This window comes from Galleria mellonella, unplaced genomic scaffold (genome assembly GCF_026898425.1).
Source record: "Galleria mellonella isolate WM207_F2 unplaced genomic scaffold, CSIRO_AGI_GalMel_v1 utg38, whole genome shotgun sequence".
Lineage (NCBI taxonomy): Eukaryota > Metazoa > Arthropoda > Insecta > Lepidoptera > Pyralidae > Galleria > Galleria mellonella.
Genome location: NW_026442090.1, coordinates 2,965,086 through 2,986,494, shown reverse-complemented (window position 1 = coordinate 2,986,494; position 21,409 = coordinate 2,965,086). Strand labels below are relative to the sequence as shown.

The window sequence follows — 21,409 nt, the reverse complement described above, 5'->3', positions numbered from 1 at the left end:
AGCTTAGCATCAAGATCACATGCTCTGCGGGACATCATTTTTAATTATTATGTTAAATATCTACGAAACAAGACAACAATGAATATTATTCAATAGAAGAAATACAGTGTTGAAAGTGCGCTATTTCCCTTCAATAAAATAATACAATAAATAATTTAATAATAAATAAATAAATAAATATTGTTAGTAAAAACTTTAAATACCAATACTGTTACAAAAAAAAAATAATTAATCTTATATATTACCACTACAGTAAATATAACACTATAGAATATTTGACTTTAATATTATTGTTTATTTGTAAATGGATATAGTAATAGTGAAGTGTAATAACTGCATTTAATTATTAAAGGAGTCAATAGAAATCCAAGACTTCTATTGTAAATTACCAATACTTTGACAGTTGGCGGTCCCACAAATTTTGTAACGTAGATTTTTGTCACAAAGAAATCACAGATTTACACACCAACAACAATCGACGTTACTTATGACCAAAACTCACTGATTATATACACTAGTATCGTTATTTCACAAGTAATAAATTAAAAACAATAAATAAATAAGAGCCAACTGACAAAGACTGTTATCGGCAGTGTTGCCAGAGAGAAAAAAAGAGAGTAATTCAGAGTAATTCCCACACGAATATGAAACTCCATCGCTTCATCGCAACAAACAAATCGACAACCCACCTAATGGAAAAGTGATAAACTAACGCCTATAGACAAGAACATACTATTATACTCTTTGAATATTGTATTGTGATTAAACTGAGATTCTCTTGTTTCAGGTACGCGGACATGTTTTGGCGCTAGCGCTGCAAATGTACGGATGTAGAGTAATTCAGAAGGCGCTAGAATCTATCCCTGCCGAGCAACAACAGGAGGTGGTCCGAGAACTTGACGGGCACGTGCTTAAATGTGTCAAAGATCAAAATGGAAACCACGTTGTAAGTATCTAATTTAGAGAATTCCATTCCTCGAAGAATGATACTGGCTATCATACCATCATAGATATTATACATTTAAAAATGTCACTGACTGTATAGATCTTTTTTCCTCCATTCATTGTCATTTTGTCGAGTTCAGCTTAATGATTGTTTATTTTAGTTCCTATGTAAATATCTTTATTTCGAAATGTAGTCCATCTTAAGATTCTGTCATGTAGCAAAACTCCCATGATACAGTAATTTACCCTTTTCCATAGCTCTATAACAAATACACTTCCTCATAATGTAAAGATCATGAAAAGAATGTTAACTCTATTTTAATTAATATAACTTATTTGCATAAAAGTTGAATGGATTTTCAAATGAATGATGAATCTAGTCAAACAATGAGGTCAAATCAGTAACAACTTTAATTTCTTTCAGTGGTAGGTACATAATTTTGCGACAATGAAGTCCCAGCTAAGATTGTCAGCTGGACTATTTTAGAAATTAGCTTAGGTCTATTCAGACATCAGTGTTCATTTCTTTAAGGTCTCATCTTATCTTTATTTGTTTATATGATTGTGTGGTTACTTGTTTATATTTATTTAAACATTGATTGTTAAAATCTCACTATCCCCAATTATGTTTATTTTACCTCTTTTTTGTTTTTTCGTTACACGACATTTTTCCAATCCCCAAATCCCCAAATTTAAAAAGTTTACTCTACTTTTGGTTTCAAATTTAATTTTACTAATTGTTCCCAATTTACTGTAATGCTGCCTTTGCTGTGTTTTGAAAATTTGGATAATTATTATGTATGTAATCTGCAGGTACAAAAGTGCATTGAATGTGTCGAGCCCGGTGCACTACAATTTATAATCAACGCGTTTGCTGGACAAGTGTACGCATTATCGACGCACCCATACGGCTGTCGCGTTATTCAGCGCATCCTGGAGCACTGCACGCCCGACCAGACCGCGCCCGTACTCAACGAGCTTCACGCGCACACCGACCAGCTTATACAGGTCTATATTTGCTATCATAATTGAACAATTATCACATTATTGATGAATTATGAGACATGATCAGAAATATGAATATCATCAACAATTCAAACCGAAATACAAATATGAAAAAAAAGCAATTTAAAAGAAAACGCGATTTGAAGGAGTCTGTATACATTTGTATTAATGCATTTAAAATTTTGCGTCGGAAATCATATCAAGCTGCAATTAATTATTAAAAAAATTTAAGTTCTCAGGATATTATAATGTCTGATACAGAATTACATTTGTTCCATTTTTGTTGTGACGTGGATATCGTATGAAGTTGAATAATCCGATTGACAGGATCAGTACGGCAACTACGTGGTACAGCATGTGCTGGAACACGGCGCGGCGGAGGACCGCTCGCGGTTGGTGGCGGCGGTGCGCGGAAAGGTGTTGCAACTGTCGCAGCACAAATTCGCCTCCAACGTGGTCGAGAAATGCGTTACGCACGCCACGCGCAACGAACGCGCTCTACTCATTGACGAGCTCTGCGGCTTCAACGACAAGTCAGTTGCTTTTGTCTGTTATCTCATTATCACGGTTCTTGCCTAACAAGAAAACTTACATATTATTATTAATTATGCATACTACATCCTGAATGATACGAATCAATATCATTCACTATTTTGAATTATATCAAGGCCATATTATCTAAATTAATGTATTAATATACTAAACATGTTGTACATCTTGTCACATTTTATTGCAAAGTGATAGTGTGTATATCGTCATTGTCGTAGAATACTAACGGATCTATATATTTAATATTTGTCAGATCCGTCAGTGTCAATGTGTTTTCTGTGCTATCAATGGACTACACATTTTGATTATATGCAAGTAATTTCAGTTCAAACTTTAAATTTTATTATTTTTAGTAATTGTTTAATTGGAGTAATTAATTTTTAAAAAGTACTCAATACTGTCATCTAAAATGCTTTGCTTAATTCTCTTTTTGATCTAGATACCCCATGGTCTGTTTAATTGAGCGCAGTCGTTCATTTTTCAGTGCTCTCCACGTGATGATGAAAGACCAGTACGCAAATTACGTAGTACAAAAGATGATCGACGTAGCGGAACCGACTCAGCGCAAAGTTCTCATGCACAAGATTCGGCCGCACATCGGCTCACTGCGCAAGTACACGTACGGGAAACATATAATCGCCAAACTGGAGAAATTCTTCATGAAAGCTCCGGAGCTGGGCCCCATCGGTCCGCCGCAGCCCAATCCTGTCCTGTAGTCTGTGTAAAGTATTATGACGTCCGCGGATTTAGGCTGATGCGACGGCGCGGGTAACCCCCCGCCTATTATAAATTTTGTGAATATTTGCGATTGTACATTTGTAACTATAGAGCTCGTGGAGCCGACCGCTGGTAGCACGCTGTCTAGCACAGCCGCCCAATACTGCAGCACTGCAGCGGGACAGCGCGGCGCCAGCGTGGCGGCGCGGGCTGCGGCGCCCTGTACATACGTAGCGGCAGACTGATGTACAGAACGATACGATATACTGTATACTGTAACCATAGTTGTACAGCGTCGACGCCGATACCGGTGCTCGGCCGTCGCGTCACCGCGGCGTAGCGTTTATTGCGTTTCTAGTTCTTAAGTGTTCTAGTATTATTCGTTGTTCGTATGAATCTATGTATAAATATTTGAAAGTCTCTCATTCTTGTGTAATTTATGAATCGAAGGAAAGCATGCGGTCGGCGAACCCCTTGCGTTTCCGTAATTTAGCTCGTTGTAGATTTACTATTAGCTGGGCTAGGGGACCTTGAATCTTCTAAAGTGATGAAGAAATGCCGCAGGCAGTTCTAGACAATCGGCACTATAAGTCGTGATTACATTATTCTATACTATTCTTCAAGTCAGCTCTCGTTTAAGTTAAAAACCGGCTACAAAATCGTACATAGTTTATCGAATATTGTTTAGTGCCGGAATGTATAGTTTGTCGATTATAATTTTGTGAAAATGATATTTTTGTATATTTTTATGTAATTAAGTTATTTAGTTAATGAGTCTCCGAGATGTGGAGCGAGCGTTTATTGAATGAACGATGCTTATGTTAGTACGTAGCAACGCGAGCGAGCGGACGCAGCGGACGCGCGGTAGTCGCCCTCGCATTAGGTTATAGTGATGATTGTAAAGTCCTGTACTGATAGTTGTAGTTCCGAGGTCTACCTTGCCGGTTGCACGTCACAAGCGTAGCTACTCCTCATTCCCCGTGTAAAATTTTTATAGGAAGCGTAGTTTCCTACGTCACCTCAGATTTTTTACGTCTAGATGTAATTGAAAATAAAATTATTGTATATGGCTGTACAAAAATGTTAACAAAATGATTTGTAAAACCTGTATGTGATGGACTAAGACGAGGCGCCAGGAGCGGCGAGGTTTGACTGATCGCCGTTCCGGCCGTCTCGCCTTGTAGGTTGTACTAGATAACATTTATATGATGATCCATATATTTAGACATTAATTATAATAAAGCATTTCTGTAATAATATTACAAAGTATCCGTCGTTTTATTCCACTGACAATTCCTCATCATAAAAGTAAATATTTGACAAAATACATAATACTGGAGAGAGAGAGACACAGTCATCAAGTCAGTTTTGAATCGTTTCCTCCTGTCGATGAAACGATAAACTTGATCACGTAGAACATTTTGTCACTTTTTAGGGTTTTATACCTCGAAGGAAAACCGTAACCCTTAGAATAAAATCACTTTGTCGTCACCTAAGAACAAAGAATTACATAGGAGGTATATTAAAATAAAAACTAAATCATATGGTTGCCTCCTTTCTTATGCTAATATAATTAGTAAAAAGAGGACGAAACATACACCATCAGTTGTCATTTTTCTCAATGGATAGCAGGCTAGTATATAGAAAATGTTTGTCAATGACAAATTTTACATTACTAGATTATATATTTAACACAGTTTCTGTAGAAAGCATGCAAGCAGATTGTATCTAAATTTGTTAGGGTTATACGGCCGTATAACATTTTCTATACACTAGCCTGTTATGAATTAACAACTTTAACATTTCTTCTCTGTAATTCCTTGTTCTTAGGTCGTCAAACACGATCAAAATCACGTCTTTCCCAGGAACGCATAGAAGTATCTAGCTAGAGATTAAATCATACTTCTATGTCAACGCAATCATATTTGCAAGGGAATTAAGACCAGGTGCCTTAGAATCATAAATTGGGTAAAGATTTCGAAATTGAATGTTTTTAGGAAATTGGCAATCTCATCACATTTTTAGATTTTAGAACGAGCCAGAACGAAAGAAGAGAACGGCACTTTTTTACATTTTTAGAGAACTCTGAAAGAGTTGTGCATTTTTGAGCACCGCGTGACCGGACTTCCTATACCAAGACCAGTACTGATCGTAGACTCAATATAATGTACTTTACATATACTTTATAATCTAAGATAGTGATAGCATGCCAAAGGAGGCACTTTAGTTATTTTGTAAATATAAGCATGTAGTTTGCCCAGCGGTATGTAATATAGGAAGATAGGCTTTTTTCTATAATTAAAGATAACTACGTATATTTTAATTGAAAATGCTTTAAATATATAACAAATGATCCCGAAACTAGTATTCTCGACTGAAATACATGTAAGGTAAACTGGTTGTTCTTACAATTCATTAATAGTGATCAATACGTATTTCCTACAGATTGTTAATCAGAACGAGACATTTCCGGTCTCGTGTGTTTGATAACGATTTCGTTTTGTACTAAGAACAAGGAATTACATTAAAGGAATATATAAAATAAAAACTGTAATTCATATGGTTGCCTCCTTTCTTCTTATGCAAATATAATTAGTAAAAAAAGGACGAAAGATATACCATCAGTTGCTATTTTTCTCAATTCATAACAGGGTAGTGTATAGAAAATATGTATGTAAAATTTTGTTCATTTTGATATGTTAATTATTTGTCAATAACAAATTTGACATTGCTAGATTACATATTCAACACGTTTTATGTAAAAAGTATGCAAGCAGGTTGATCTGGATTTAGGTTATATAGCCATTAAAACGAAGTTGACATATCTAAAAGAATTGATTGCTACGGACTATTTTAAAATGCAGATGCATTTTTATGTTTATCCCTCTCTAACGTATTGGCGATGTCATAAATACATCGAGCAACACACTATGTGATTTATGCATTCCATCTATTCTATCCCGGAATCTTAAGTTTTGTAATCAAATTTGTAGTGTCAATTTTTTTTACAGTTTTCTTGTTACGGACTCGTCTTCCCTGTCTTTAAAAAAAACATAATTCTTTATTATCTGTGATTCGACATTCTATTATAACCACATTAATTAGCTAAAAGACACCTTGAATTGAGCAAAAGAGCTAATGATATGGACTTTCGCAAAATATCACTTGGTTCAGTAAAATACTGTTTTAACGTTGTTGAAGACTTCGATAATCCGCATACTGCTGTTTGTAGCATCTAGATAATACTACTAAAATATCTATACATACTCATCATCATATCAAACCATTACTGTCCACTGCTGAACATAAGGCTCCCTTAGGTGGTTTCGCCAGTAGTCGCCTCTTACTACACCCACGGGAAAGGAAGGAAGCGGACCACACGGGAAATAATGATGAAATACTAAAGTTAAATACAAACATTGAAAATTCGAACGAATTTATTGTCCGATTATAAACTGGTCTTTATTTCAAGTGAATTAAACATTTTTTTTTTTTATATTATTATTAATCGTCGAATTGTCAACTCATCTATATATGTATGAAATAAAAACAAAGACAATTCTGTAAGGAATGAGGTGTATATTTAGTTTTACAAATTGTGTAAAATAAATTTTCATGTCACTGCATGATAGGCAACATGAAAATTTTATTTACAAATATGTAAATAAAATTGGCTAATAAGCCAATAGTTAACTAATCACATTCTTGATTAACAAAATAAGCAGGCGAATAGTTGGAGTCTCTATCGGACTTTACTTCTCTTCTTCTTTCTCCTTATTCTCTTTTGACTTGGGCTTAACGCTACGTTCGCGGTCACGAGAGCGGTCGCGTTCTCGTTCGCGCGATCGCTCCCGTTCCCGGGAGCGCTGTCGCGGCGACCGCGACCGGGACTTGTGACGCCGCGATCTGGACCGCGACCTTTCTCGACGGTATGACCTAAGACAGATAGAAATCTTGATTTCCTCCCTTCCTTTACTCGTTCGTTTATACATTCCAATATACAGTAGACCTCAGAACATCTCCCCATCTCCCAATCTCCCCAAAAGAGGTAAATATAGACGACTATTACTACGTTAGCTTGTCTAGTATATTGTATTTTTGATATATTGTATGATAATTTGTATAACATAACACATTAACATAACATTCTATGGCGTTATGCGATTGCACTCAGCCTTTAAAGCTGAGAGATTGAAGTGTCAGACGATTCATTTGCATATAATTTATAACTCCCAGCAGCAGTATTTCCGAACCGATACGACAACATAACCTTCAAGAAAAGAGTATATTCCTTTTTAAAAGGCCGGCAGCACACCTGCAATGCCGCTGGTGTTGTGGGTGATCATGGGCGGCGGTAGTCACTTACCATCAGGTGAGCCGCATGCTCGTTTGCCCCCTGTGTTGTAAAAAAAAAAAAAAAAAAAAAAAAATATTTTATAAGTATTAGCTAAAATATTAATTTGAATGATTGTCTAGGTTATATATCTATAAATTAAACTTACTTGCGTTTCCTACAATAAAATCAGAAATAATTAATCATAATGTAACATGAACAAAAGTATTAAATAATTATAAACAAAAATTCAACTTCCCTAATTTATATACCAAAAATACCAATCAAATGTAAAAAAAGTTAGCAGCCTATAAAAGAAAATCCTTTAGAATAGAATTTGGATAGTAAAGCACTTAATTGCTGCACATTATGTACTGAAATTATTATTGTAGTTCCAGACAAAATCTAAACAATTAGATTTATGGAATAGATGTTCTTTTTTTTTTTTTTAAAAAAAAAAGACACTTTATGTGGTATTAAAGTTATTTCTCAGCATTTATATGTACAATATTACCATCTATCTCACAAGTACCCTAGTGTGATGTGCTAAATATATTGACAAATGCGTATTGTCTACTAACTTTTCTCGTATCCTGTCTGGTTTGATGGATCTGGAGCGGTCACGTTCTCGTTCACGGTCTCTGTCCTCCTGTAACAATATTGTTTTATGTATTTGTGTATAGCTAAACAAGTTACTATTTCCGACTTCTTCATAGAGATTTTTATCGTATATTCAACCATGAGAACATTTTACTGACAATGACATCCTATGTATAACTATAGGCCGTGATCAGTAAATGTCGCATTTTAAGAATGTTCATACTGACATACAGATAAGTGGCAACAGTGGAAGTATCTGTTAATTTTCAAAACCAGTACAATTTTCTTTTTTTATGATTGATTAATATATATAAAGTGCTCACATCTTCACCACGTCTATCCCGATCCCTTCTCTCCCGGTCGTCGCGCTCCCGCATCCGTTCTCTATCACGATCACGGTCGCGGTCCCGGTCCCGGTCGCGGTCGCGTTCCCGATCGCGGTCGCGCTCGTGTGGATGCGGCGGCAGGTGGCGGTAGGGGGGCGCGAAAGGCGGCGCTGGCATCATGTGCGGCGTGGGCGGCGCGTGCGGCGCGTGCGGCGCCATCCCCAGCGGCGGCCCCATGGCCGGCGGGCCCATGGGGCCCGGCGTCAACTCCTTGATCTCCGTGGGCGCCCAGCCGCCTTGCTCGGGGTGCCCTGTTCAATGCAATGCACACTATCACTGTTATTATTGCTCATTATTTTAACATGGCCAATTCCTATAAATAAAAGGAGTAATTTTAGAATATTAATAATTAGGAAATGGGTACTGAGTACCTGATAAAATTCAACAAAGGTCTGCTTAGATATTTATTTAGTTTAATCAAATTTATTAACGAAAAGAGAAGTAGTACTATATTACTATCATAGATTAATAACATACGCGATCTTGATATTTTAGTTCCTGAAATAAAAATTAGGCATTTATTTAATATTACTAAATATAATTTATTCTTCCTCCGATACAAACAAATTAGTGTAATATTATATAATGTGATGTGAGCCACAATCTTAATATCACTCAATTATCTAATAGTGTCGTATATATGAACATGTTTTGCGACATGTATTTTAGTTGGGGAACACATACCCCAGGGCTCCTCGTAGGGTGCGTGCGGCGGATGTGCGGCGTGCGGTGGAGGGTAGTAGTGGTCGGGCGGTGGCGCGCCGAAATACTCCGGCGGCGGCAGGTCACGTGTACCGCCGCCGCGACCGTACTCGCGCCGCTCCGCCGTCATCACCTGCAAGGGAGGTGATAGAATAGTAGACCAACGCCTTTATATATATGTCCCGAACAATTCGGGACGTACAGTTGCCAAGAATATCTATTGGGCTACTGGTAGGAGTGTTCTTTAGATTGTGATAAGTGTTCATTTAGAATGCACCATCTGTTTTATCTGTTTTAGGAGAAAGGATTGTTTATTATATATCTCTATCAGGTTGATCACTATGCCTTGTAAATTTGTCATGATGGGTCAACTGATCTCACTTATGCTAATCCGTCATTATAGGTATACGCTGACAGGCTATCAGCGATTTGTTACTGGTACCCTGCCAACATTCATCGATAGCGTTGGCAGGGTTATCATTGTGTTTTTAAATCTAACTCTTTGTTTGTGAAAGTAAATAAAATATGTACGCAGTTGAAAAGTTACAACTGCAAATTAAAACACTATCTTAAAATTATAAAAATATGTTTGATATTCTCATAACAAGCCTTCCCTATATAACATCCCTTTAAAAAACCTTAAAAAATATGACAAATGTGTAACTAAAATTTGTTCAGAGGATAATTAATCAATTTTAAATGGACTTGAATGTTTTGTACACAGAACAAATTTACTATTCACTTTGACTCACGCAAGCAAATTAATAATAAAATAAAATAATTGGATTAATAAAAAGACTTAAAACGTTTTTTACATTTTAAGTCCTTTTATTAATCCAATTAATAAGACACAGAAGTGCATTTGCATGCATATGCATTTCCAAGTAGAAATAATAAGTTGTAGTCACACAAAATTTATAATTATCATATAGATATAAGTACCTGAATTGTGTTTTCTCTGGCTTGGTAATTATTAGGTGCAGTAGGGGGCATCATGCCCTCGTCATTTCTAATGTTACCTGAAATATTTAATTATGGAGGTTTCTATCTTTTTTTATAATCATTACGATAATAATAAAAATTTACTGCATATAAAAATATACCATTATGAGCTACAGTAATTACAAAGGTATAGATTGTCTGCCTAAACAACGCCAGAAGATCGAGAAATAAAAAAAAACACTGTGCAAAGAAATCTGTATATTATAAAATATATATTTTTTTTTATACATAGAATGGCCTATAGACATGAGCAGCACCACGGACACAACAGAGTACACTGTTTCGCCCATGATACCTTTATACATAGAATGGCAAACAAGCAGACGGCCCACCTGATGGAAAGTGGTAACCGTCGCCTATAGACATGAGCAGCACCACGGACACAACAGAGTACACTGTTTCGCCCATGATACCCCCCCATGCGTTGCCATTCCTGAGGACTCAAGTGTTATTCCTCTGTACCCAGTAAATTCACGCCATATCCCACCCTTCAAACTGAAACACAGCCATGCAAACACAACTGCTTCACGGTTGAAACACGAATGGGACAGAGGTACCTCCCTCTCCCTATATAATAGATATATGTGCAGTATATTAGTGTCCAAACTAGGTCTGTATCTTAGACACCAATGCCTTCAATTAGATATATTTTTCCGTACTATTTCGATTTCGATGAAATATTTTTACTGAATTTTATAATAGGTTTGATAAATATTATAAAACTCGGTAAAAACATGTTTTATACTACTTAGTAGGGTATCTTTAAATGATACACATCATCATCATATCAGCCATTAATTATCCATTGCTAAACACAAGACTTTCCCATAAAGGGGGTTTTGCCCATAGTTGCCACGCTTGACAAACGGGTTGGTAAGCGCAGTTTAGCTTTCGGTGATGTTTTAAGAGGGCACAGCTGTCCATCCTTTGACCATTAAGTTCCCTTAGTCGTTTACAACACCCACGAAAAAGGAATGAATGGTCCATTCTATGCCCGGACCACATGGCTCAAACTGTATTATACAATAATAATCTTTTATACCGACAAGGTGTAGTGAAGTATCCAATAAAACAGGTAAGTCATGCGATGCATTGTTCGTTCTATCTTTAGTGCAATGAAAAAATCTATATAAAGCCTACTTGACAGAAAGTGGCAACCATTGCCTATAGGTACGAACAGCACCATGGACAACACAGAATACTGTATGATACCATGTTAAGCCTCATGTGTTGCCATTCCTGGGACTATGGTGTTATGTCTCCCTACCCTGTAATTTTGGTGTTATATTCCACTATTTAAACTGAAATCTATCCATGCAAGTATAGGTGCTTCAGGGCAAAAAACATGAGTGGAGCAGACGAACAAAACCTCCTTCTGATCCGCAATAATTTAAATGCTGACAATTATAACTAACCAGCAGGTCGTCTAAGGTCTGGTGCTGACATTCGTGGTCCAGATGGCGCCGCATGAAGACCTACGCCAGCTTCGTTACATCGCATTCGCCGTTGCCGCTCACAGTACGCACTCCATGTCACCTCATTAAATCCATAATTAAAATAATCTGAAATACAACTTTTTGTTTATCAATCTAATAAAAACATATGTTCATTTTATATTCAGATTCATTTATAAAAAACTAAGGTAGGACCATAAGAATAAATCAGTCTAGAAATAATCTGGATAGAAATTAACTAGTAAATTAATAGAGTTCAATAATTCAGTCCATTAAAATTAACCACACTGTTTTCAAAACTTGAACATGAAACAGGTTACAAACAATAGTGTTCTAATTTCATTATTTAAGTATTAAAAAAAAATTTCTTTTTCAATTGTCGAAAGTAATCCAATGAAATAAGATAAATAAACACAATTTAGATGCTTTATAGTTGAATAATATGTGGGTATAAGAAAATGCATATGTGAAAAGGTAAAGGAACAATATTTTGTGCATATGTTACCAAAAGGAGACTTTGTACAAAAGTCATTTGCTTGGGCAAATCTATCCCATTCATGTTTCTATCATGTAGAATTTATGTTTGCATAGCTGTGTTTTGGTTTGGAGGGTAAGATATGGCAGTGAATTTACAGGGTACACAGGAATTTACCAGAGGGAGACTTTGTACAAAAGTCGATTGCTTGGGCACCTCTGTCCCATTCGTGTTTCAACCGTGAAGCAGTTGTGTTTGCATGACTGTGTTTCGGTTTGAAGGGTGGGATATGGCGTGAATTTACAGGGTACAGAGGAATAACACCTGAGTCCTCAGGAATGGCAACCATATGTTCATTTTATATATCAGATTCATTCATAAAAAACTAAGGGTATCATGGGTGAAACAGTATAGTCTGCTATGTCCATGGTACTGCTCATGTCTATAGGCGACGGTTACCACTTTCCATCAGGTGGGCCGTCAGCTTGTTTGTCATTCTAAGTTGCATAAAAAAAAAAAAAAAAAAAAAAAAAAAAAATAAAAAAAAGGAATAACACCCGAGTCCTCATGAATAGCAACACATGGGGGGCATCATGAGTGAAACAGTATACTCTGTTATATCTATGATACTGCTCATGTCTATAGGCGACGATTATCACTTTCCATCAGGTGGGCCATCAGCTTGTTTGCTGTTATGAATTGCATAAAAAAATTGTATTTATACTGAGTGAGTGAACTAGAAAATATAAAATGTAACAGCTTACCTGAAATATCAGCACCAGGTTTATTCCATGGCTTGTCCTCGATTGTGTCTATGTTGAACTCTAATGCGGGTACCCCATTTATACTGCCTGGCCCATCTAAATCATCCAGGGTCACTTTGCCACCAGTAGTAGTAATAGGACGTGTTTTCTCAGCAGTACCAGCGGCCACGAGACCCACACCACGCTGCAATTTTTGTTTAACAATAAATACACAAAAATATAATTTTTATTTTATACATCCTAACAGGCTTATTATGACAGATACAGCAACAAATAGACAAATAAAGAGAATTGCACAATATGACTAATCTACAAGGGAAAAGTATGCATTGACTAATTTCTGCTTGTCTAACCATACTGAATACAAGTTGAAAACTAAAAGTAATTTATTAGTTAAAGATTATGTAATACTTGACTTTCTATGAATTTAATGATTCTACTCCCACTGAACTTCATAATGTTGATATTTAATTATCCTTAAATGGTAAAAATATTGTTTTATTGCTGTTCTGTGTCACGATGAGAAACAAACTAGAATAAAAAATTTTTTTAACAAATGGCATTAAACATCAATTTAAAAATTTATATTGGATTAAAAGTTTGGCAGGGAAACAATATGTGTTCGAAATATATTTCTACTTTAGAGAATCATATCAATTACTACTCCTCTGGTGGTAATATTTTGTACTAAATTGTGATCTTGTACTTTTTGACTGTATACTATATTGATATTGGTTGCTCAGTATACTAGTAAGATGAGTAGATTAATTTATTAGTCTTAAAAACTGAGTAACTGAATACATAGCAGCATCTCACACACACACACACATAGTAAAAAAAATTGCCTACAGAAAAACCTGAGTTAAGGCTTTCCTAGTTTTTGTATGAAGTGATCTATCTGTATTAGTATACTATTATCTGTGTATTTCTAACTGTAAAACTATAAAAATATATTATATTTTTGTAAAATGTTTTGAAGAGGTTCAAATAATCCTGACAATTTTACAGAAAAGTGATATTTAGTAAGTATAGATGTTTTATATTGCCTACAATAAAAAAATCATTTTAATGAAAATGTATAATAACAGGATAAAAGTTGGGTTCCATATTTCTGCAACAAATCATAGAAGAGAATAATGATCTTAATAAAACAGTACAAAGATTACTATGATTATATAAAATAAAGTTAATTATTTTGCAACTTGAAATGTTGTTTACACCTGATAGGCCCCCTGACGAAAAGTAATAATAACCAATAGACATAAACTGCTGCATGGACATCTCAGAATACACTGTAGACACAGAACACAATGGGGGTACTAATGAGTCACCATTACAGAAGCTTATTATTTATTCTTATATGTCCCTTATTCTGTAATTTTATTGCCATCATGGAAACCAGTCTCACAAACACTGCTTTTTGAAGGCAGAAAGAGGGTTATAGATTTCCCTAAGTAGATGATTTTTAATAGCACAAATGGATGTTCCTTTTAAAATTATATTTTAGTTAAGAGCTAAAATATGGTTCAAAGAAATTAATTAATAGTGATTAAATTGGATTCCATGTGGTAATGAAGAACACAATATATTTATACCAGGACATCACAGGATACAAAAGAGATGAAGCTATATTTTCAGAAAACAAGCTCGCAAACAAATTGCCCCATCATACCACTACACCCACCCACCATAATATCTATAATACAAGTATAAAATTTAAACTACATTCACTTATTCAGTCAGATGTATTGTGTCAGATGCTTATTATAATTTTAATATCTTTATAAACGTCGTAGAATTTTACAAAATATAACAAAAAAAAACTTTTAAATTGTACCCACACATCTTAAATTCAGTTACCTTTATATTTAAGCTGGCATAGGACTGCGGTCCCGGTTTGATCTCTCCGATAGTGACTTTAACATCATCGCTGTCGTCTGAATCCGAGTCTCCATTATCCTGGCTGTCTGCGTCTCCATTCTCCTGCTCCTGATCTTCGCGCCCCACATCCGCAAAATGTTCATCATTAAAATGTGAGTCGTCGTTATTTCCTTCATTATCGTCTTGATCTTTTTCTTCACCTTCCTACATAGTAAACAAAAGTTAAACAAAAATAATTAATACAACAAATCAAACGTATAGGTTATGTTGACATAAATAGCTAAGAACACGTACTATGATCTCCGTCTGTTGTGGAGGATTTTCTTCAGCATTTGTAGATTCATTCTGCTCTGGTTGATCAGGGTTGGAGTCGCCATATAACCAATTATCATCATTTTCATCTCCAGGAGCGGTTTCAACAGAAATATCAGCCATTTTGATATCACAGATTAGAGTACACATTAGAGAGACTAAATGTGACAGATAGGAAACTCTTATAGAGGAATCTGCTAAAGACAAGGAATTACATAGAAGGAATGACGAACGATAAAAAAAACTGTGAATCATATGGTTGTCTCCTTTCTTCTTATGCAAATATAATTAGTAAAAAGAGGATAAAAGATACACCATCATGCTATTTTTGTCAATTTATAGCTAAGAACAAAGAAATACATAGAAGGAATGAGAAAATAAAAATTGTAAATCAATGGTTGCTTTCTTTCTTCTTTTTTACAAAAATAATTAGTAAAAAGTGGATGAAAGATATACCATCAGTTGCTATTTTTGACAATTCATAGCAGGCTAGTGTATAGAAAATGTTTGATATGTCAATTATTTGTCCATAACCAATTTTATATTAGTAGATTATATTTTCAATACAGTTTATGTCAAAAGTATGCAAGCAGGTTGTATTTGAATATAGTAGTTTTTTTTTTATGGGTGAAAATGGAATGGTAACCCCACCCGCGCTATCGGTATACACCGGTGGGGCACCAGTGAAGGATGTTAGGTGAGATAAAGCAGGTCAGTTAGCCCATCGTGGCGAATTCATCAAGAATTGTTTACGATGGTTTCCAGGGGGAACCATGTAAAGGTCGACCTAATAAGGCATATTACTAGCAATGGGGCTGTCAAACTCAATTGCGAACAATCCCTTTTCCCCCAATGTGGTAGAGTTATACGGCCATATAATATGTTTGTCATGTTTTAACCCACATCTAGTTAGTGATTTGACATTTCAAAAAGAGACCAACGTAAGAGCTAGAGCCATTGATAATTATCGATCAAACTTTTCGGATTTAGTATAATAAATTTATATTTAGACATTTTTACCAATATAAAATATAAATAAATCTTTATTTAAACAATATTTACACATACATTTGATGAGATGTGAGCTGTTTAGACATTTTAATGGGTACAATCACTACAATTGGCATTTATTAGTTATCGTTATACTTACTAGAGGTTACTGCTGAAGCTCAGCACATTACAGTGCTTGTGGTTTATTGTAGTGTCTCTACAACATTGATCCAAAAGATTACAATAGTAAATTTATTATAAATATAAACAATTACAAGAAATAATCACAATGAGAAAACAATGGGCGACCTTATCATTAAAAGCGATCTCTTCTAGGCAACCTTTGGATGGAGAGGAGTAATTATAAACAGTTTGATCAGAGGCACAATTAAAGTCTATTATTTCTTAATATAGAGATATATATATATATATATATATATATATATATATATATATATATATATATATATATATATATATATATATATATATATATATATATATATATATATATATATATATATATATATATATATATATATATATATATATATATATATACATACATACATACTGTTTACATATACCTATACATAAAACATTAAGTTATAAAACTTTTAGATATCTCAAGAAATAAGTATGCTAACCAGACAAATATACAAATTAAAAAGATGACAACTTGCTCAAATAAAAATCCTTACGTTTCGTTTTAAAACTAGGCAGACATTTTATGCTTGGTATAGAGACTGGTAAACTATTCCATAGTCGTACAGCTTGCACCGTAATCGATTTATCATAAAAACTAGAAAAATGTACTGGAGTCTTCAGCTGGAGGCCCTCAGAAGACCTTAGATTAAAAGAATTGACCGAGTGTAGAAAATCAAACCGCATCTTCAGGTAGTGAGGAGAAGAGTTGAAAAGGATATTGTGGAGCAGTGAAAGAATGTGAGTATTCTGGCGAAAACGAATAGGAAGCTACCTGAGCTTAGCGCGGAACTGGGAAATATGATCATATTTTCTGAGACCGAAAATAAACCTGATAAAAACGTTTTGAAGACGCTCGAGTTTAAGCTGGTTTTCCGTGACGGATCTCACGTGAAGACCAGCTTAAACTTGAGCGTTGATAACAAATACCGGCATAATCAAGAATTGGAAGTAAAAGAGATTGGGATAGCGCAATTTTGGCAGCAGTAGGAAGGAAATTACGCAGTCTACGAAGTGAGCATACTGATCCGAAAACTTTCCTGCTGACAGTTTCTATTTGTGGCCGTCAAGTAAGAGAACTATCAATAATTGCACCTAGATCCTTTACCGATGCCCTGAAGAGAATAACCACTTCACCAAAAGTTATAGGTACTAGCGTCGAATAATCTACCTTTTGGATTAGCTTGGGACTACCTACTAGTATTACCTGAGATTTGGTAGGATTTACTTTTAGGCCAAAAGCTTTACTCCATTTACTTATATGTTTGCGATCCTGGTTTGTAAATGCAATAGCATCGATCAATTCGTATATAGGAGCCTGAGTATACATTTGTAAGTCGTCTGCATATAGATGGTAGAGTGAAGCTAGTTGATTTGATATTGTATTTATAAGCACTGAAAAAAGAGAGGAGACAAGACGCCACCTAGCGGAACGCCAGCAAAAGCATCGCACCACGATGAAGACACATCGTTATTTTAAACCAGCTGCCGGCGTCCACACAAGTAATCACGAAACCACTCAACAACAGATGAGAATACGTTAAGAGAGCGTAACAGTTCCAGTAGGATGTCAAAGTCGACGGTATTGAATGCATTGCTAAAATCTAGGAGCGTTAGGATGGTCAGCTGGCCGTGTTCCATATCCGATCGAATATCATCAGTAATCTTAACTAGTGCTGTTACTGTGCTATGACCGGGTCGGTAGCCAGACTGAAAAGGATTTAATAGGTTGTTTTGGGTAAGAAAATTTGTCAGTTGAGTATGAATAAGGCGTTCAAGCACTTTAGAGAGGAATTGTAGAATAGAGATAGGTCGCAAGTCGGAGAAAGACACAGGATTGTTCTTTTTTGGAATAGGGATGATTTGTGCGTCTTTCCAACACTTTGGGAAAACATATGTTTCAATAGAGCGGTTCAGGATTAAGCAAATTACAGATAATATCTCATCAAGAATCGGGATAATCATGTTACTACTGATACTGTTATATTTAAATAAAACTTATTTAATTGCAAACATATTTATTAACTTCAAGAGAGTGAACAAAGGTGGGAAAACAACCGGAAAATCCGCTAGTACATACATGTCAACTAATGTCATCTGTCAATTGAGATGCGTTCCTTTTATACATATTTAAACTAGGTACGTTCATCTTACAGATACAACCCGTACCTACTGCATTAGATATTATAGAAATAATGCTCCTCTTAACGTCACACTTTGTAAATTGATTGAAAACAAATGGCGAATAATTAGGAGTCAGAAGCAAGGAAAGATGTTAATGTTTTAGTTTTATTAAATGCAGGTTAAGAAAGTTATGAAGAAACTCCCAGACTTTGCCGGGATCTCGCTTTGCGATAGAGTATGAATGTAGCGTTGTCGTGCATGTGCATCCCTACACACTCTATTGCAGCGATGTGATAATGTTTTAGTTTTATTATTAACATCAACTACAGGAGATGTTGAAAAATGCAGGTTAAGAAAGTTAACATCTAAGTTAACATATATGCTATTCTGTTGGGTATTACTGGATCCTAATGTCCTAAGAAACTTCCAGACTTTGCCGGGATCTCGCTCTGCGATAGAGTCATGAATGTAGCGTTGTTGTGCATGTGCATTCCTACACACTCTATTGCAGCGATTCCGATGTTTTAAATATTTGGTCTTATTAAATTTGGTCCACTAAAGGTTCCTGTTTTAAACTTGAATTATCCATATCATTTTCACAATTTATGTAATTTCATGTGTATAATATATAATAAATACTTAGATTTAAAAATAATAAACATCAATCAAGTTCATCACATAATGTCTCAATCTCAAAATTAAAATAAAAAATTGAATGTTTGCTACAATCATAGAACAAAAGAATGCTTTTCAGTTGTAGCCTGATATAAAATAAATACGAATGATAGAATACGAATCTACTTTGCTTAACTCAGTGGAACCACAAATACCTTTCCACCATATTAGTAAAATATAAGTATAAATAAAAAAATATTAGACTACAATTGTATTGATCCATCAATATTTGTAAAGGTAACAGTTAGCATTGTGATTGCCAGCATGGTTCAATTGTAAATTGGCATTATACTAGCCTACTATGAATTGACAAAAGTAGTAACTGAAGGTGTATCTTTCATTCTCTTTTTACTAATTATGAGGCAACCATATGATTTACAATTTCTATTTTATCATTCCTTCTATACAATTCATTGTTCTTAGGATTTGAATACTTAGTTTTTTTTTTTTATGTATGTTTTACGGCTCTGGATAGAAAATCTTTTTGAACATCTTCTTTATAGTTCAAAATGTTGATTCTTGGCAATACTAATATTAGTGTTACCAGACAAAATGGTCCAAGATTTGCCAAAAATTGGACCCCAAGTCGCCTAATTTTTTTTTATTGCTATTTAGCCTAAACCCTAACATCTATACCCCCTTCTCGTTTGCCTCATAACTTGTCAGTAAATAATTCTTAATTATATTCCACAAAATCCAAATTTAATTATGGCCAAACTAGTTACTTTGATTTCAAAACTAAATTATTAGACTGATTTTGATGAAATTTCTATAGAACCAATTTTTTGACGGGGTTATGAGATAACAAATATAAAATAAATACAACCAAATTTAACCTCTTCTTTTTTAAATCGGTTGATAATAAAGAAACCAATGTACATAGATATTTTTATTAATGGATGATAATATAGTGGTAATCCGCCATCACTAATGGTATACGTGGGCGGGAGACCAGAGAGGGATGATAGATAAAAATAAAAAGGTAGTTTTTTTTAAATGGATGTTATTGAAATAGCGTATTTAGCGCAACTGCGTAGCGCTATTGGTATACAATGGCGGGGCATCAGTGAGAGATGATAGGTAAGGATGAAAGCAAGACAGTTGGCTCATCATAAAAAAATCATGTAAATGTACCTATAGCTCATTGCCACTATAGTGCGTGGCGGCAGATGGTGCAATGCCGTATTCGGGACATTATCGCTGCCGTGGGCTTTCGCATTCGGCGTCCGCAGTCGGGATAGGGTATAACTAGCATTCGAAGTGATTGGTGTGGATCTCCGCACGGTAACTCGGCGTCCCGTCGCTTACCAGTAGAGGTCGGATTAGGGACTGGGACTTGGATAGCTGGCGACAAAGGCAGTGGATGCTATTCCAGTCGTCGATGGCGTCTCTGTGATATGTGGATGAGTGCACTAACTATATATACTGGTTGTAGAGGATCTATCTGAAAACGAGATAACTCTAGCCAATCTCAGATTTTGTTTTACAGATTCGCTTGTAAGTCTTGTACTTGTAGGTTGATAATTCTTGTCAGTCTTCATTTTTGATCTAATTTGTATTATATAAAAATAATTAATAAGCAATAAAAGTTGGTCCTAACTCGGCAGTGCTTTTTCACCTCCAGTAGCGCTATTTATTAGAGAAAAGCAATCGTGGTACATAATACAATTTATTTGACAATTAGCAAGTGGTCACGAAGCGATTCTACAATGTTTGCTAATTTTATTTATAAGTAATCAGCCTGCGGATGAAAACTATCGAAGTACATTTTTATAGATTATTCTGTATTTTTATAAACCAAACAATGAAATGACTGATGTGTATTTTTTTATCATTAAATTAAATATATATATATTATCTATATAACTAGGCTGAAAATAACATTATTATCATTATGATATTAGTTTTTAACTGTCCACTGTTAAATATAGGCCTTCCCCATAAGGCGCGTTTGCTAGTAGTTGCCACACTTAGAAAACGTGTTGGCAACCACAGTTCGGTTTTGGTGATGTTTCAAGAGGGATGTTGCTGTTCATCCTCGACTATTTAGTTCCCTTAATCGTCCATCCATGGGAAAGGAACGAGTGCTCCATTCTATAACAAGACCACACGACATTTAAATGTTGGATGATTTTTTTTACATAATTTGATAAGTTACATCTCGATTGTTAATAAAGATATTACAAAACGCTGGCGGGGAACCAGTGAGGGGTGATAAGTGAAAATGAAAGAGCAGGTCAATTAGCTTATAAAATAGCTATAAACACAACTGGAATTCAGCAGGTGGTTTC

At 35.1% G+C, this 21,409-nt stretch overlaps 2 protein-coding genes across 6 annotated transcripts in view; one reads left to right on the top strand and one right to left on the bottom strand.

Annotated features, from left to right (window-relative positions):
* LOC113522461 (maternal protein pumilio) overlaps nucleotides 1–4,483 on the top strand; it is a 100,664-nt gene extending 96,181 nt beyond the window's left edge. For 4 of the 5 annotated variants that reach the window (XM_052897900.1, XM_031913984.2, XM_052897899.1 and 1 more), the window contains 4 exons: nucleotides 788–946; nucleotides 1,759–1,953; nucleotides 2,278–2,483; nucleotides 2,969–4,483. In XM_052897900.1, the coding sequence (XP_052753860.1) occupies nucleotides 788–946; nucleotides 1,759–1,953; nucleotides 2,278–2,483; nucleotides 2,969–3,215 (807 nt within the window). In that variant the 3' untranslated portion in view covers nucleotides 3,216–4,483. The remainder of the gene's footprint in view (nucleotides 1–787; nucleotides 947–1,758; nucleotides 1,954–2,277; nucleotides 2,484–2,968) is intronic. The other variant, XM_052897901.1, reaches the window with a different exon arrangement.
* Nucleotides 4,484–6,775: 2,292 nt separating this feature from the next.
* Nucleotides 6,776–15,295, bottom strand: LOC113522622 (pre-mRNA 3'-end-processing factor FIP1). The gene is made up of 9 exons (XM_026908370.3): nucleotides 15,108–15,295; nucleotides 14,793–15,017; nucleotides 12,933–13,116; nucleotides 11,655–11,801; nucleotides 10,180–10,256; nucleotides 9,220–9,370; nucleotides 8,473–8,786; nucleotides 8,131–8,198; nucleotides 6,776–7,152 (listed from the first exon to the last, which is right to left on the bottom strand). The coding sequence occupies exons 1-9, from the start codon at nucleotides 15,273–15,275 to the stop codon at nucleotides 6,969–6,971; spliced, it is 1,518 nt and encodes a 505-aa protein (XP_026764171.3). The 5' UTR covers nucleotides 15,276–15,295; the 3' UTR covers nucleotides 6,776–6,968.
* Between the last annotated feature and the right edge of the window lie 6,114 nt (nucleotides 15,296–21,409).

Bases quoted from the DNA above. Each gene is read 5' to 3' on its own strand.
- LOC113522622 (XM_026908370.3), bottom strand. From the start codon at position 15,275: ATGTGTACTCTAATCTGTGATATCAAAATGGCTGATATTTCTGTTGAA. The intron at 13,117-14,792 runs GTAACTGAATTT...CAAAAATTGCAG, and splicing joins ATGCCAGCTTAAATATAAAG to CGTGGTGTGGGTCTCGTGGC. The intron at 10,257-11,654 runs GTTAGTTATAAT...TAAATATTTCAG, and splicing joins AGACCTTAGACGACCTGCTG to GTAACATTAGAAATGACGAG.